The sequence below is a fragment of the Anabrus simplex genome, chromosome 4 (genome assembly GCF_040414725.1).
Source record: "Anabrus simplex isolate iqAnaSimp1 chromosome 4, ASM4041472v1, whole genome shotgun sequence".
Taxonomy (NCBI): Eukaryota; Metazoa; Arthropoda; class Insecta; order Orthoptera; family Tettigoniidae; genus Anabrus; species Anabrus simplex.
In genome coordinates, this window is record NC_090268.1 from 121,970,311 (window position 1) to 121,989,249 (window position 18,939).

An 18,939-nucleotide genomic window follows, 5' to 3' on the forward strand; every position below is an offset into this window, starting at 1 on the left:
AGATGTGGTTTCTGAGGCATACAAGGCTTCCGTAAGAACAACAGTCTTGTAATGCCGAAGTTTTACATTTTGTGACATCACTCTTTTATTGTAGTGGTTCTATGTTATTCGGTATGCTTTCAGGAGTTTGGTGGCTCTTTCTAAATTAGCTTTCCTGTCCAATCTGGATGGTACAATGATTTCTCCTAGATATTTGAAGGAAGGGACCTGTGTGATTATTCCATAATTTGTCTGTAGTGGGGATCTTTGGATATTCTGGTGTCCATTAGCCATGATATGAGTCTTCTCATATGATATTTGGAGGCCTGTCTTTGATGCTATCTCATGCAACTTCTCTATGGCATACCTGGTTTCTTCACTAGCCTTGGTAAAGATAGCTAGATCATCAGCAAAAGCTAGGCACTTCACGTTAATTCTTTGTCCCCGAGTACCAATGTTTATACCTTCGATTTCTTTTCCCCATTCCCTGATGACTTCGTCTAACACTAAGTTAAAGAGGATTGGGGAGGGGCCATCTCCTTGTCGAACTCCTGTATGCACTTCAAAAGGCTCTGATAGTTCACCTAGAAACTTCACTTGAGATGTTGTGTCTGTGAGAGTCTGGCAGATTAATTCTGTGGTCTTCTTGTCCACACTAAGCTCTCCTAGGATGTCCACAACAGTTTGTCTGTCGATAGAGTCATACGCCTTCTTAAAGTCCACAAAGGTGACAAATGTGGTGATACTGCGGCGTATCCTTAATATCGTCTTCAGACTCCAAATTTGCTCAGAACACGATCTGTCTTTTCTGAAGCCTGCTTGGTATTCACCAATCAAATGATCTGTTTGTTGTTCTACTCTGTTTAATAGAGCTTTAGATAGAACCTTGTATATAACTGGTAAAAGGGATATGCCTCTGTAGTTGTTGGGGTCTGCTCGATCACCTTTCTTATGTAATGGATGGATAATGGCATTCTTCCAGTCCTTCGGAATCATCATGGTCTCCCATATTTCTGTTAAGAGCGTATGAATTCTTCTGATGAGGTCATCTCCTCCTATTTTCAACATTTCTGCAGTTATGCCATCGTTTCCAGGGGCTTTATTATTTTTGAGCGATTGGATTATCTCTTTTATTTCTTGAGTTGTTGGGGGCTGTGAGTCTGGGTTTGATGGAGGTTTTTCAAACTGTAGTCTTTCAATTGGTGGATCACAGTTCAGTAGATTTTGGAAATAGTCAGCCAGTATCTTGCTGTTCTCTTTACTGTTTGTCTCTAGTGATCTGTTAGGTCGACAAAAACTTAATGTTGGTGGTTTGTACCCTGATAAGTCCTCACGAAATGTCTTGTAGAAACTCCGAGTGTTTTTCTGGAAATCCTGTTCTATCTCTGCGAGTCTGTTTTTCTTGTATGTACGTTTTTCGCAGCGGATTGTTTTTGAGGTCAGTTTTTGAGTCTTTAGGAAATTCTGCCATCTGTCGACTGTTCTATGTCCATTCCATTGATTCCATGCTTTGATTCTGTCATTGATAGCTTCATCACAGGTTGTGTTCCACCATCTAGTATTACAGTTACGCAGGTATTTCGGCAATAGTTTGAACACTCTTCCTATAAAGTTAGATAGACTTAAAATTTTGTCTAAAACAAGATCAGTAATATTAATGTCTCTGAAAATTTATGTTGAATGTTACTGCATTTGTCTTGTTCTCAAATAATTTTAAAGGGCCGCTCTTCTGGTTCTCTTGCTTGGCGTTTGGCACGTGGAGAGACTGGCGTTCCAACATCAGTAACTCCTTACATATGGGAACCTAACACTGCAGAGAAGTCATCTTGCTGCATGCAGATTCTGTATTCTGCTGCTCAAGATAAGTACATCCGTGTGTCTTCCAAAGAGGAAGTGAAGTGCTGGCAGAATGGAGTTTACCAAACAAGTGGTGTATTCAGGAAAGAAGAGAAGGACTGGAAAACAGTTTATTTAGCAAGAGCAGGTGAGAGATTTCCATTATTGCTGACAGATTACAGAACCCTCTCTCATATATCTAAATTTCCTTTGGTAAGTTACCCCTAAAATTAGAGCTTGAAATTTTAATTATTTTTTCAAATTTCCTTTCCAGATACTGGTTATTTCTAAATTTGTTCCCCTTTAAACTTCAAAGAGAATTATTCACAGCATAATTTTGATGTATTTTCACCCTTACTTTAATACAAAAGTAAATCTTAGTTATCTTGTTCTTTCATTGTAAATTTAATGCTTTCCTATTTTGTTAACTTTCTTTGTTTACCAGGCGAGTTGGCATGTGGTTAGGGGTGCGGAGCTGTGAGCTTGCATCCGGGAGATAGTGGGTTTGAATCCTGCTGTCGGCAGCCCTGAAGATGGTTTTCCGTGGTTTCCTTTTTTCACACCAGGCTGTACCTTAATTAAGGCCATGGCCGCTTCCTTCCAATTCCTAGGTCTTTCCTATCCCATCGTCGCCATAAGATCTATCTGTTGGTGCAATGTAAACCCACTAGAAAAAAAAAACTTTCTTTGTTACTGTCATTCTTGGTGTGTTTCTAGATATGCTTACCTTTATTAGAGATCAAATTCATTGATGTCTTCTCAGTTCTGGTCCTCATTTCTTTGATTATCCCGTACATCTCCTCACTCATATTGATCTCTCATCACATCAGCTTAAGAATATTCCATAAGCACGGCAGACTTGCAGCTACCCAGTAACTGATCATGAATTGCTATGTCCTATCAGTGCAACAGAATGACATTAAATTTGATTACTTTCAGATTCACATCATTGTTTCAGAAGACACACCATGAACATTCTGTTTGTCATTAGGTGTCAGAATACAATAAGATTTATTTTAAACTTGAATCATATTAACCTTATCAGTCATCAGTCACCACTGATCTCCATTTAGGACTGTCACTCAGGTGGCAGACTCCCTGTGAGTTGTTTTAGTCTTTTCTTAAATCTGTCGAACATCTCTCTTAGTAAATTCTTCTTCCTGTAAAGTAATATTTGCCTCAGTTTGTCCTCTTAAATTCCAACTTTATCTTCATACTTTTAAAAACTCCATTCAAGCTTATTTAACTACAAATGTCATTCCATGCCATCTCTTCACTGACAGTTTAAAATGAACCACTTAGTCAAGCATTTCACCTCCTTGCTCCCAAATCTTCCCAGCCCAGAGTTTGCAACATTTTTGTAACCCTACTGTTTTGTCAGAAATCACCCAGAACAAATCATGCATGCTTTCGTTTGAATCTTTTCTAGTTCTCAAATCAAGTAACCCTGGTAAGGTTCCCATACACTGCAACCATATAATGCAACCGTACTCTAATTAGGGCCTTACCAGTTACTTATACACCCTGTCCTTTACATCCTTACTACAACCCCTAAATACCCTCATAACCATATAAAAAGATCTGTAACTGTATTTTACAACCTTGTTAATGTGATTTCCCTAATGAAGATCTTTGCTTATATTAACATCCAGGTACTTTTAACCCCTTTTGTTGAAGGTAATGCATTTGTGTATGGGCAGGTTATATATAGTAAGCCCTATTTATCTTACATTTTCCTGCCTAGGACTCTGTAACCAATCTCTATAATCTGCTTCTTGCAATTACTGCACTATAGTCTGTTCTGGTTATACTCTTCTTACTGCAAAATTTAGAGTGTAATTATAATTTCCAAGATCTCCCTCTACATATCTTATTCTGTTTGGTTAAGTCCTTTAGTCGCTGTGGTGGTCGGCCTTATCCACTTACATCAAGTATCTTCCCCATTTAAGTTCACCTTTTCAGATTCATTGACCTTACCTTATCATAATAGAGTAAAATAATATATTATTATTGGTCCACCTTTTCAATACAAAATGAAAATTACATAGGGACTAGTTTCGACCTAGTAATAGGTCATCATCAGCCTGAAGTAAATTAAAGCGTAAATATCGAAGAAAAACATAAACAATGTAAACACAAGTACAGTCTTTTTAAAGGTACATACCATGTGGGAATTTGAGTAGAGATATATTAAAAATAATAACTCTTCCAATTGACGAAGCACTGAGCGGAAGTTATGTAAAGTTCGGTGCGCCGTATATTATAAAAGACCACTGTGCACTAAATGATGTAATAAAGAAGAAGAGTAGGTTGAATGCTGGCTTCTTCTTAGCTGTTGTATATTCGAAGAAGATTACGTCGTATTTTATAAGGTATTGAAAGACGTCAAAATACATGGATGTTGGAAAGGCTCTTCATTTTTTGGAACAAGGCAATTGTTGCGCGAGGAGGCTTAGGAAACCAGAGAAGCGCTATATTATGTTAAAAAATAGAGATCCTTAAAAAAGTTCCGTGCGTCGTATAAATTGTGGAAATGGAAATCGAAAAAACTTGGTTCTTAAGCGATAATGTTGTTCATTCAGAGATCAATTGAAAATAAAGAAACGTAACATTGTCTTCTCAAGATGTTTATAAAGTAGAATTAATAGACGATGCGAAGTATGATACTAGGAGAAAGCTCTTCTGCTTCTTTACTTACCTTATCATATTTTAAATAACCATTCTATTTATGCCCAGCTTATAAATATGGTATCTGGAATTGTTTAAACTTCTGCTTCCATACTGCAGAGCAGACCTTAAATTGGAATGCAGGGATTTGTGGAAGATTTGCTTCTTGAAAGATATACAGTAAACCATCACAACCAAAATCTTCTATGATATTTCTATCATCATCGTTCCATCTGGAAGAATACATTGCTCAAGGAGATGTAATTCCAGTTTGTTGACTCCACCGGGTACAGCATATAATACTCTGTTCTCTCTGACATCAATGTCATCTATGGAGTGATGATTTTATATATGATCTTTATTGCAGCCGTTGGCCATACAGTATGTACAAAGAAATAAAGATTGATATAATTGTGTCAGTGTTTGTCATCAAATACAGTTCATTACATGGTATCTTTCTCATGCTTGCTCACATAGTTTTCATATGCAGTCAGGACCCAGATCATGGAATCATACTGTTTTACACACTTTATGGTGAATTCCATGTACAGCAAATCAGGTGACCATATGTCGTAAGTCATATCCTGCTCATGTCCAGTCTCGAATTATCATCACATCTGTTGTGTAGAAGTCATCCCATATTGTAGCTTGCTTTGTATGAAGCTCCTGTAGCATTGTAGTTCCTTATAGCTCATTGGATATGGCAGGAAGAATTGGAGTCTTAGATCTTCCGCTAGAAATGCTCCTTCACAAGAACATAGATCAGTCAGGATTGCATATATTTTGACACAATAATAGAAAGTCTTAAGTTCCTGATGAGGGACTTTTTTTACACCTTGAGAACTCATTTAAGGTACCTTGCCTTGAGGTTTTGCTTTTTTGAGAGGTAGTTAAACCCTGAAGGCAAAAAATATGTGGAAATAAGCAATATTTAATGCAAGTTATTCTCATATTAACCCATTCACTGCCAAACCCGTATATATACATTCTGCTGCAGTGTGTACTTCACCGATATCACAGATGAACGAGATATAGTGTCATGCTTTGAGATTATGTGGAAATGCTCAAAGAAGTTCTATATGGCAGATGTACCACTCCATTTTGCATGTTTTGAAAGCAATCTGGTGTTATTTCAGCTTCGTTGGAGTGGAACATCTTTCCCGCTAATGTGTAGCCATCATGGCATCTTGAAGTATACATTCATCTCTTGTTGATGAAGAAATTGAATGTTTCCTCACAAATAGTGATTCTGGAGAGCTATATTTTGATAATGAAGATGGAGAATATATGTCTGTGTCTGTTAGGTCATCAGCCCAGAGGCTGGTTGGATCCTCAAATAGCACCACCAAAGGTTACGCAGTTAGAAGGAAACCCCAGAAACCAATGGCAGCACCAAAATGAGGCGTACTAGGCAAGATAAGAAGTGAGGTAGTTTGCCATTGCTTTCCTCACTGGGTCAGAAAGTACTATTGCAGCACGACTGACCCATTGAGCAGCACCTTTCATAACACTCAGATGCACTAGTCATGCTCTGAATGTCATTACTCAGCACTACCCGTACCCCAGCAACTTCCATATTGTCACAACCATGGATGTTGACTGGAACTTCCACTACTCTGGCCTGTGCCAAGAGATGGATGCAAAAATACTGTATCCATCAAGAAATGACAGCAGGCAGAGGAGAATATATAGGGGGTGATATTGAACTACAAGAAAGTGCGAGACAATGTAGTAATGATGAATCTCATGCGGAATTGTCACCCCTCCTCAGATAAATACTTTTTTCCCAAATGTTAATGAGTTTGGTAATACCAGTTCTTGGATCAACAATTTTATATTATATTTCAGTAATAATATCACTGAGTGGAGTCGCCGTGCATGTTAACATGCTACAACTGTGGAGCCAAGCTCTGCATTCGGCAGGCGAGTGGGTTCAAACCCTACCGTCAGCTGTCCTGAATGTTTTATTTTTGTTATCTCCCTTTTGGACTCCCAAGCAAATAAGCCACAGCTGATTCCTTCCACTTCCTTACCCAGTTTCATTCACCATCATCCATTTCATATTCATTATCTTTTCAACTAAAGTTTGAAACAGGAAGGGTATCCGACTGTAAAAATATGCTGTAATGTATAATCTTACTTCATCTCCGACCTCTTGTTGGGCTAAGGGAACGATATGAATTCCATGAACAAATAGTATCAGTAAACATTTATCTGTAAAAGTGCTTCTTCCTTAAAAAAAAACCCAGCCCAGAGGGATCGCCTGGTCATCAAAACTCGGCGTAATCATCATTTATATGACAGAATGAATAATATTAGAACATTTATTTTTACGCAAATCATTTTTTAAAACATAATTGACATTGGAATGAATGTATGAAACTTTTAGAAATGTGTAACAAATATGATAAAAATGAGCAGTATTAAAGATGATTTTCCCAAATTCTCTTAATGTTTGGAATTGCCTTCAAATTTTTTGTTTATTTACAAGTAAATTGTTGAATTGCAGAAGGGACGGAGAAAGGTTTGATCAAGTGGAAGGTAGACTGCAGCCATAGTGGCCTTGTTGTGGACTCGGTGGGCATCAAGTGTGTTGGAACTACCTTCGAAACGGGCAGAGTCATTCTCACCTTGTGCAATGAAGAATTTTGTGTTCAGGTTCCTTCAGGTAAATATTAAATATATTGTTAAAATCCATATAATATAATTAACATAACTTTATACAGAAATAATAGCACAAAAGCATATAAAAACTAAATGGTTAATCTTGAACATCTGGGAAACTCAACTATGACGATGCTAATGAAAATACCTTAAATATACAATTCTGTTTACACCAAAGTTAGCATAGCCATTTTTTTCTTAAATTACACCACTGTAATCTCATTTTTAAAGGAAATTAGATGCACAAAAGGAATACTTGTTATCACTGTGCACTGCACCGTGTAACATTGACCAGAACACATTCAGCAAGTTAGAGGTACAGCTTCTTATAGCTATTTATTTTTGCTATCCTTGTTGTTATCTGCTAGGGTGGTAGGAATTCGCTGCTCTCTCTCGTACCTGCCCCGTTGAAGAGAAAATCCTCAAATACTAGGCAGGAAGAATCCATCAACTGGACAAACCATAAATCAGTAACAATCAAATTAAAATAAAACTGTCACACACAACTCCCTTTCTTACACTTAACCAATCTTAACCCAATACACTCTTACTAATAACTACTACTTTTAAATGATGAAAATAATGATAACAATAAGATTGAGAGAAATATGTTAATGATAATAAAAGCAATAGTATGAAGTAATCAAACCAAGTACAGTAATGTTAATATAGAATCATATCGTTTATACAAAACACACACTGTATGTTATAACAAACAATCCCTTCAAAGAGACCTGAACAACGGACTGACTAAAGTGATCCTATGTGGTCATAAAAGAAGAACAACATTAAATTTGTGTCAGTGTAAATGTCTGTGAGCTAGATTTAGTAATTGAAAGAAAATGTCAGCAAGATACATGTTTCCCATGCTGGCGTAGCAGGGGGAGAGGTGATACTCCCACATGGCGCGTCCCAGGTGATGAATAGGGGGGTCCTAACCGGCTTGCCGGCGGACTTGAGGGAAATAAAATACCTCTCGCGGACCAAACATACTACCCCCTGCAGGTGGGGGACGCACATGTAGAATACACCCGCGGTATCCCCTGCCTGTTGTAAGAGGCGACTTCAGCCGGGCTGAGTGGCTCAGACGGTTGAGGCACTGGCCTTCTGACCCCAACTTGGCAGGTTCGATCCTGGCTCAGTCCGGTGGTATTTGAAGGTGCTCAAATATGTCAGCCTCGTGTCGGTAGATTTACTGGCACGTAAAATAACTCCTGAGGGACTAAACTCCAGCTCCTCGGCATCTCCAAAAACCGTAAAAGTAGTTAGTGGGACATAAAGAAAGCAAATATTATTATTATTATTATTATTATTATTATTATTATTATTATTATTATTATTATTATTATTATTATTATTATTATTATTATTATTGTTACGGAGTTTTCCGTGGTAGTTAGAGGTGAAAGAAGGTGCGGGGTGGTGAATAGGTCTCAGGCTACGAAATTAAAGTGAATTTAAAATTTAACAAGGTTATATTTTCTTTTCAAAATCAAGAAATAACAAACATGGCAGGTACAGAGTAGCAAGGCAACAAAAGTACAATTACAGTATTTACAGGATTTGGGCTTCGAGCCCCGCGATCACAATCCTTGAGCAATCAGCTCAGTTTTACCCCAAACACAAGTGTCAACAGAGGGGCAGAGAACCCCATTCATGCCTAGGAGCACTTGCTCCAAAATACACAGTAAGGCCTCCTTGAGGCGCGCAGAAAACAAAATTTTCGGGAAAAGAGCAACTTGCTCTCAAAATTCAGGCCTGTCAAAGGCCACACCTAATTCCACTTTCAAGCTGTCCTCTCAGGACATATACACAGGGGTAAAATACCCAACCTACTGAGGTCTGTTAAATGAGAAGAAGGTTAATTACATGACCTCTAAAACAACAATTTGAGAGGAGGCGATTTGCACTCCTAATGTATTTGTTTCAAAACCTAATTTGGCTCTAGGCCACTGATGCAAGGGCTAATCCCATACTAAAGAGGTGACTTTAGAAATTGACAAATTTACATGATGTTAAGGAAGAATAGGTTGAGAAAATAAGTTCACCTCAAAACAATATGAGTGGGAGCTCGAGAGGGTTAAGCACTCTCTATCCCAATATATAGTTTAAAAGATAGAATAGATACAAGTTTCTTTACATTTAAGGAAGGTTACATAATGGAAAAACTTCGGACCCGCCCCGAGAGTTAAACTGCTGAGCTAGCAAAGAAAGAAGTTATTAATTGGCCATTACCTTGTTGTTGACCGCTGCCGAAGAAAGAGGCGCTTCCCGCCCCCTGCTATGTACTTTACACACTGAAAGATGGAACAGAAGTGGCCCAGAGACCCAAAAATCAGCAGTTTATATACTCTCGCGGAAGGTTCGAGGCGTTAGGGGAATGAGAACACCCTCCCAAAAGGATTTTATTGGTTCATCAAGAAACCCCCTACACAATACGAAGAAGAAACATATTATTGGTTGAAAATTAATTAAAGAAATTCGGGATTGGCTAGATACAAAACAAGGGGAAAGAAAGGGTTAATATTGCCAACTTAAACATTGACTGAAAGAAATTTAGCAAAGAACAAACTTTTGAAATTGAATTTTCTCCAAAAAAAACCAGTTCTTTCACTCCGCACTAGGGTGCACTATTGTTGATCTTCAGTAGTGTCCTCTAGAAGAGAAAGTTCACACTCCTTACTACAAGCAAAACAAAATACGTCGAAAATGACACAGTTCAAAAACTCCAAAATTTCCATGTAGTGACATCTTCTGAGAAACTTGAAAATTAATACCGTCGATAAAGTTCAGACTTCCTCCAGCAGAGGAGTTTCTACTGGCGCACATTTTGAATTAGCGGCGTGGAGGTGTACTGCCCGGTACAATTATTATTATTATTATTAGAGGTGACTACTAGGGGCCCAAGGGGCTCTTAATTTGGGAGTGTGGATTGGCGACAACAGGGCCCTTAGCTGAGTCTTGGCATTGCTTCCACTTACTTGTGCCAGGCTCCTCACTTTCGTCTATCCTGTCCGACCTCCCTTGGTCAACTCTTGTTCCTTTCCGACCCCAACGGTATTATAGAATTCGAGGCCTAGGGAGTCTTTCATTTTCACGCCCTTCGTGGCCCTTGCCTTTCATCGTCCATTACTTCATTTTTTCAAAGTGACGGATCCCTTCTTTCTTCTTACTTTCTCTCTCTCTCTACCCCGTGTGTGGGGGACGACCGAGCTCGATAGCTGCAGTCGCTTAAGTGCAGCCAGTATCCATTATTCGGGAGATAGTAGATTCGAACCCCACTGTCAGCAGCCCTGAAAATGGTTTTCCGTGGTTTCCCATTTTCACACCAGGCAAATGCTGGGGCTGTACCTTAATTAAGGCCATGGCCGCTTCCTTCCCACTCCTAGCCCTTCCCTGGCCCATCGTTGCCACAAGACCTATCTGGGTCAGTGCGACGTAAAGCAACTAGCAAAAAAAAATGTGTTCGGGACACAGACAAAAAATACACCCACGGTATCCCCTGCCTGTCATGAGAGGCGACTTAAAGGGGCGACCAAGGGATGATTGAATTAGAACCATGAAACTACTTTTTATTAGTACCATCACGCGGGGAACACCATGGGTCGCCTTTACTTGCGAGTAGTGCCACTATATTAGGTACACAATAGGTTTGTGAATTGTAGCAGCAGTGAGTGTGGACTGTGGGTTTCCAGTACCCGTGCGTTGTACCCATGTGAGCAACACCACGGGTCTGGGCGTAGCCTGCGAGTTGTACTATTATGAGTAACACCATGGGTCTGCGTTGCCTGTGATTGGTACCCACTATGTGAGGAATACCACGGGAATACCAGCGCCTGTGATTAGTACACCTAGGTGAGAAACCTCGTCGGTTTGCATTGGCTGTGAGTGGCGCCATTGTGTGAGAAACACCATAGGTCTGCGTTACCTGTATGAGGTACAATACTTGTGAGTAGTACTATAATGTTTGGAACACCGTGAGTTTACGCTACTTTTGATTAGTACCCCAACATGACAAATACCATGGTTCTACTTTACTAGTGACATGTACCGTTATGAGGGCCATTGACCTGGATTTTGAACCCCTTTAGAAACAAGCATCATCGTCATCAGGATTGTACTTTAGAAGTGGTCCCTTGGTCGGTAACTCTGTTTATTTATGGTAGTTTTTGGGTAGGATCCACTGATTGTTTTGGGTTCATGTCCATCCATTCATTCTTCATGCCTTTTTTTCTTTTGATCAGTGGATGATTTAAAACTTTTATTTTGCCATTTCATTTCGTACCATCAGGAGCTGATGACGTGGATGTTAGGCCCCTTAAAACGACAAGCATCGTCATCATCATCATCATCATCATCACCACCTTAAACGAAAGCTTTATATGTGGATGAGACCTGGAGACACTGGAAGGTATCAAATAGACTTCATTTCGATTAGGCAGAGATTCAGAAACCAGGTGTCGGATTGCAAAACTTTCCCAGGAGCAAACGTGGACTCTGACCACAACTTGTTGGTAATGAAATGCCATCTGAAGCTGAAGAAATTGAAGAAAGAATGCAGAAGAATGGGATCCAGACAAGTTGAAAGAAAAGAGTGTGAGGGATTGTGAGGGATTGTGAGGGATTGTTTCAAGGAACATGTTGCAAAAGGACTAAATGAAAAGGCTGAAGGAAACACAATAAAGGAAGAGTGGATAGTCATGAAAAATGAAGTCAGCAGGGCTGCTGAAGAAATGTTAGGAAGGAAGAACAACTAAAAATCAGTGGTTAGACCTGATTGATGAACGATGAAAATACAAGAATGCTAGAAATGAAGAGGGCAGAAAAGAATACAGGCGAATAAAGAATGAAGTGGATAGAAAATGCAAGGTAGCTAAGGAAGACTGGCTGAAGGAAAAGTGCAAGGATGTTGAAGGTTGTATGGTCCTAGGAAAGGTAGATGCTGCATACAGGAAAATCAAGGAAACTTTGGAGAAAAGAAATCTAGCTGTATGAATATCAAGAGCTCAGATGAAATCCACTTTTAGGGAAAGAAGACAAAGCAGAAAGATGGCAGGAACATATCCAAGAGTTGTATCAAGGTGAAGATGTAGATAATTTGGTTCTGGAACAAGAGGAGGCTGTTGATGCTGATGAAATGGGAGACCCAGTTTTGAGATCAGAGTTTGACAGAGCTGTGAGAGACCTAATTAGAAACAAGTCACCTGGAATTGATGACAATCCCTCTGAATTATTGACTGCTTTAGGAGAAACCAGCATGGCAAGCTTATTCCATTTAGTGTGTAAGATGTATGAGACAGGAGAAGTCCCATCCGATTTTTGGCAGAATGTTGTTATACCTATTCCCAAGAAAGCCGGTGCTGACAGGTGTGAAAACTATCGCACCATTAGTTTAGTATCTCAATTCTGAAAAATTTTAACATGTATTATTTACAGAAGAATGGAAAAACAGGTTGAAGCTGAGTTGGGAGAAGATCAATTTGGCTTCAGAAGAAATGTAGGAACTCGTGAAGCAATCCTGACTTTACGTCTGATCTTAGAGGATCAAATCAAGAAGGACAAGCCCACATAAATGGCATTCGTAGATCTAGAAAACGCATTCGATAATGTCGATTGTACCAAGCTATTTGAGATTCTGAAGGTGATTGTGATCAGATACCGAGAATGAAGAATTGTCTATAATCTGTGTAAAAATCCGTCTGCAGTGATAAGAATCGAGGGCTTTGAAAAAGAATCAGCAATCCAGAGAGGAGTGAGGCAAGACTGCAGTTTGTCCCCCCTCCTTTTCATTGTTTACACAGAACAGGCAGTAAAGGAAGTCAAAAAGGAATTTGGAAAGGGAATCACAATCCAAGGAGAGGAAATTAAAACCTTGAGATTTGCCGATGATATTGTTATTTTATCTGAGACTGCAGAAGATCTCGAAGCTGCTGAATGGTATGGACGAAGTCTTGGGTAAGGAGTACAAGATGAAAATAAATAAGTCCAAAACAAAAGTAATGGAGTGCAGTCGAACGAAGGCAGGTGATGCAGGAAATATTAAATTAGGAAATGAAGTCTTAAAGGAATTAGATGAATATTGTTACTTGGGTAGTAAAATAACTAACGATGGCAGAAGTAAGGAGGACATAAAATGCAAATTAACAAAAGCAAGGAAGAGCTTTGTTAAGAAAAGAAATTTGCTCACTTCAAATATTGATATAGGAATTAGAAAGATGTTTTTGAAGACTTTCGTGTGGAGCGTGGCATTGTATGGAAGTGAAACATGGATGATAACTAGCTCAGAAAGAAAGAGAAGAGAAGCTTTTGAAATATAGTGTTACAGAAGAATACTGAAGGTGAGATGGATAGATCGAATCACAAATGAAGAGATACTGAATCGAATTGGCGAGAGGAGATTGATTTGGCTAAATTTGATGAGAAGAAGAGATAGAATGATTGGACACATCTTAAGACACATAGGACTTGTTCAGTTGGTTTTCGAAGGAGGTGTAGGTGGTAAGAACGGTAGGGGTAGACCAAGGTATGAATATGGCAAGCAGATTAGAGCAGATGTAGGATGCAGTAGTTACATAGAAATGAAAAAGTTAGCACAGGATAGGGTGGCATGGAAGCTGCATCAAACCAGTCCATGGACTGATGACTCAAACAACAACAGAACGATGTAAAATACACTGTTAAAAAAAACAAGACCGTAATCTTAAAATGTGAATATGAGCTCCATTTTATAACACAGTAGCATTTTAAATTTTATTGAGTAACAAATATCACTGATTTATGTGCTTAATATGAACGAAGGCAGGTGATGTAGGAAATATTAGATTAGGAAACGAAGTCTTAAAGGAAGTAGATGAATATTGTTACTTGGGTAGTAAAATAACCAACGATGGCAGAAGTAAGGAGGACATAAAATGCAGACTAGCACAAGCAAGGAAGAGCTTTCTTAAGAAAAGAAATTTGCTCACTTCAAACATTGATATCGGAATTAGAAAGATGTTTTTGAAGACTTTCGTGTGGAGCGTGGCATTGTATGGAAGTGAAACATGGACGATAACTAGCTCAGAAAGAAAGAGAATAGAAGCTTTTGAAATGTGGTGTTACAGAAGAATGCTGAAGGTGAGATGGATAGATCGAATCACAAATGAAGAGATACTGAATCGAATTGGTGAGAGGAGATCGATTTGGCTAAATTTGACGAGAAGAAGAGATAGAATGATAGGACACATCTTAAGACACCCAGGACTTGTTCAGTTGGTTTTTGAAGGAAGTGTAGGTGGCAAGAACGGTAGGGGTAGACCAAGGTATGAATATGACAAACAGATTAGAGCAGATGTAGGATGCAATAGTTACGTAGAAATGAAAAGGTTAGCACAGGATAGGGTGGCATGGAGAGCTGCATCAAACCAGTCTATGGACTGATGACTCAAACAACAACAACAACAATATGGATTTATTTAAAATACGTATTTACAAAAAAATATATGAAAATATGTGTTTTTATGTGAAATAAGATTAGCTTTTATTGCTTGGGGATACCAAATAGGAATAATAAATGTTGTAAATTGTGTTAAAACATGTGCAAAAAATATAATTACATAAAATACACTCCCTATTTATAATATTTATAGATACTTATTGTCCTATTTTGACTTTATATATTGTTGTTTGCAGGTGATTCCATTTTTGAGACAAATGCATTGAAGGGTTGTCAAAGTTTTACCTTGAATGCTGAACTTACTGGAGGCAAGGGAGATGTTGCTTGGCAGCATGCACAACTGTTTCGACAAGATATTGGTAAAACAACAGAGTTTCCTTTCAGCATTCTTGTTAAGTTTAAGAAACCTTAGTTATCATTCCACTGAAGTGTTGTACATATTTCCTTGTGAATTGTTTGAAGTGTCCAATATTTTAAGATTGGTATATGTGGTATGCTTTTTGGAGTAAGATTAGGATTACAGTAACTTATTTATGATAAAGAAGTATTTGTAAACTTGATTGAAGATTTTACAACTGATCTGTTTTCAATTGAGTTAATTTACCCAGTTTCTTTCATTTATAATTTTGTGATATATCAAGACCATTATGAGTTGTAAGTCTGTATCTTAATTGAACAATTGTTTTGAGAAAGATAGGCTACCATTCACATTCTTAATGGATGTTTGAGAGAGATGTGCCTGTTATTGTTTTTATTTCAATAGATAACTGATATTTTGGATAGGGAAATTCAGTACATCACCTTTAGAGAGTTCAACACAATGTGAACTGATGTTATTTTATATAATGTTGACATGTTTTCTTGTATTTGAAAGTTTTATTTTTGAATGTATAGTTGGCATTTGTTGTTACCATATATATTATGTGGGGAATGTTGCCATATTGTGATAGTGAATGTGAGATGTTACTGGAGAAAAATAAATGGTACAAACTTCCTTTTCTTCATGTCTTAATGTTTCATACTATACCTTTACAGTTCCTTCTCAGACTGCCTATTCCTCCTGACTTCTTCCCATGATTAATAGCAATATGCATTTGCAGGAATCTCACCTTTTGGTCTGAACAATAAATATGCTCCATTTTCCACCCTGTATGGTGCTATTTGAGGATCCAACCAGCCTCTGGGATGATGACCGGACAGACACAAGATAGAATGAAGAAGCTAGTTTTCTGAATATAAAGTAATGCAATGATATATGAGGGCAGTTCAGTTAATTACGTTAACAGGACCTCATACACATGTAAAACATAATCCTTATTTGTCCAAGTACAGTAATTATTTTTACAGTATAACAAGGCATCTGTCTGGTCATGGAAGAAATCAAACTCAAATGTCTGACGCCAGGATACAACAGCTCGCTGAACTTCGCTGTCATGTCAGCATAGATGCTTTTAGATTGGTCCAACAAGATGGATATCAGTTGATGCTATTTCTAAATGAGGTGGTCCATTACCTCCCAGTAGCAATACTGTAGCAACTTGTATGCAATTGGCCTATTCACAACTGCACAGGTGATGTTTTTGAGGTGCAGATATGCACTTACAATAGAAAAAGAGATCACAGTATGTGTCTCAATGTTGTACCACGTTTCTGTCAGCATCATCATGTAACAACTGATATTTGCATGGTATAACTGATATTATAATGATGTGGTTTTTTTGGTTGTAAGGCAATATGATGCTCTACTTTGGTATGAAATAGACAAAATTCAGTTTACTTATTGAACCACCTACGTATGATTAACCTCTCATTAAATGCTTGATTGAGACACTGGATTATCAGAATTTTGTGTTGAAAGTGTTTTTATATGCAAAAGTATCCTTATATGAGGATTGTTAAATGCCAACAACCTTCATGCTGCATGAAAGCTGAGGGAGTAGCAGGGTGTTTGATCTGAGCCCAACTTGGCAGGTTTGATCCTGGCTCAATCCGGTGGTATTGAAGGCGCTCAAATACGTCGGCCTCATGACGGTACATTTATTGCAGGGCAGACAAATCCCTGGTGCCAGGTCACCATGGCGCCTTAAATTCTTTCTTTGGCACCTTATTTTCGAGCTGAGTATAATCTTCCCCTTCATATATTTAATTTCCGGTTTGGTGTCGCTGAACTATTGCAAATTACATGTTATAATACACTACCCCTTGATACTCCATAAGATTTATCAAACTCTGATGAGTAAGAGAACTCTGTTCATTGCTCACAATCAACTCTGTACGGCCTGCCTGCTGTCGCTGGAAATGTGACGTCATTTCGTCACGTGTCTGACTCAACTTACCCTGCTTAGTTCTCAAACATTCTCATCTTCTCTATACTCTGCCTTGGCTTGTATAAATACAGGACTAGTTGGACTGTTAAAGCAGTTTGGATGTGACATCGCCCTGGCTACGAGCGGAGTTCTCCTCGGGTGGAGCTAAAATTCTCCTTGGCTAGTCTCTCTATGCCATCTATGTTTTAACTTTTGGTCATCATGCCAAGGCAGGGGAAAGAGTGAGGTAACTCAACTTTAACTAGCTTCTTCAAGCTAAGATTTTTTTTTTTAATACTTGCCTGTTCTGTGTTATGTTTCTGGCAATTCAATATATAATGGGGCAAGCTGGACCTTTATTTGCTTCTTTAAAAAGTTTTAAAGTCTTTTTGGTGTTCTTTTATTTTTTATTTCATCCTGCTTCTTTCCAGCAGTTTCTGTGAAGTTTATGCTGTAGAGAGGAGGTACAGGTGATCAAGGCTTCAATGAAATGGCATATGGCTTTTAATGCCGGGAGTGTCGGAGGACATGTTCGGCTCGCCAGGTACAGGTCTTTTGATTTGACACCCGTAGGCGACCTGCGCCTCGTGATGAGGATGAAATGATAATGAAGACGACACATACACCCAGTCCCCGTGTCAGCGAAATTAACCAATGATGGTTAAAATTCCCGCCCCTGCCAGAAATCAAACCCGGGATCCCTGTGACCAAAGGCCAGCGCGCTAACCATTTAGCCATGGAGCCAGACTAAGGCTTCAATAAACTTCGTTATTGGACTGAGAAATCTTAGCCTACAGACATCACACCACCTAATTACGTCCAAAAAAAGAACAGAAGAATTTATTTATTACGTACAACAACCATTGTGTCTAATGACACCATTAAAAGAAAACTTTATACATGTGTTTAAGCAAGTTTTTAATAAGTATACCAGTTTCAATATAATATTTTAATGCAGTATACAAACGTGTAACTTTTTAAGGACCATCACCCGATCAATGTGTTGCAAATTACATTGCTTTATTTAATTGTGCGGCATAATAGGTGTTTTAAAGAACACGACAAATATTTTATTGAAGTTATTAACTATAATTGTGAAAATGACGCAAGGTGTTATGTGCCCCTGTATGTAAAGCACGATGGGTTTAACATGTATTTGCTCTGTGCACATTCTTTTAATTCAACATTGTAACTGTTCCCTCTCGTCAAAACACTTGGGTAGATGAAAGTTACTATCTTGGGACACATGAATATTAAATAAACTATTTGTGGCTTGCCCGCAAATTGCCACGCAAATAGAAACAATTAACATTCCATGGTTTCCCATTTCTCTATGTAATGTTTGGGCGCCATGGTTACAGTTTTAAATAAAACTGTAAACCAAAATTTATATTTACTAGTGTTACGGAGTTTTGTTGTGGTAGTTAGAGGTGAAAGAAGGTGCGGGGGTGAACGGGTCTCAGGCTACGAAATTAAAGTTAATTTAAAATTTAACAAGGTTATATTTTCTTTTCAAAATTCAGAAATAACAAGAATGGCAGGTACAGAGTAGCAAGATAACAAATTACACTTACAGTATTTACAGGATTTGGGCTTCGAGCCCCGAACTCACAATTCTTGGGCAACTAGCCCAACTTTACCCCAAAACAAGATTTAACCGAGGGGCAGAAAACCCCATTCATGCCCAGGAGCACTTGCTCTAAATTACACAGAAAAGCCTCCTCGAGGCATACATACTCAATTTTCAAGAAGGAGCCACTCGCTCTCAACTTTAAGCCTATCAAAGGCCACACCAAACTCCACCTTCAAGTTGTCCTCTAAGGACATAGACACCGGGGTAAAATACCCAACCTACTGAGGTCTATTAAGTGAGAAAAAGGTTAATTACATGACCTCCAAAATAACAATTTGAGAGGAGGCGATCTGCACTCCTAATACCTTTTGTTTAAAACCTAATCTGGCTCTAGGCCGCTAATGCAAGGGCTAATCCCATACTAAAGAGGTGACTTTAGAAGGAAACCATTTACATTACGTTAAGGGGAGCTCGAGAGG

At 38.5% G+C, this 18,939-nt stretch overlaps 1 protein-coding gene across 3 annotated transcripts in view; it reads left to right on the top strand.

Annotated features, from left to right (window-relative positions):
* Pngl (N-glycanase Pngl) overlaps positions 1 to 15,580 on the top strand; it is a 56,993-nt gene extending 41,413 nt beyond the window's left edge. For all 3 annotated transcript variants that reach the window (XM_067145183.2, XM_067145184.2, XM_067145185.2), the window contains 3 exons: positions 1,699 to 1,963; positions 6,992 to 7,150; positions 14,818 to 15,580. In XM_067145183.2, coding sequence (XP_067001284.2) covers positions 1,699 to 1,963; positions 6,992 to 7,150; positions 14,818 to 14,993 — 600 coding nt within the window. In that variant the 3' untranslated portion in view covers positions 14,994 to 15,580. The remainder of the gene's footprint in view (positions 1 to 1,698; positions 1,964 to 6,991; positions 7,151 to 14,817) is intronic.
* Positions 15,581 to 18,939: the final 3,359 nt, after the last annotated feature.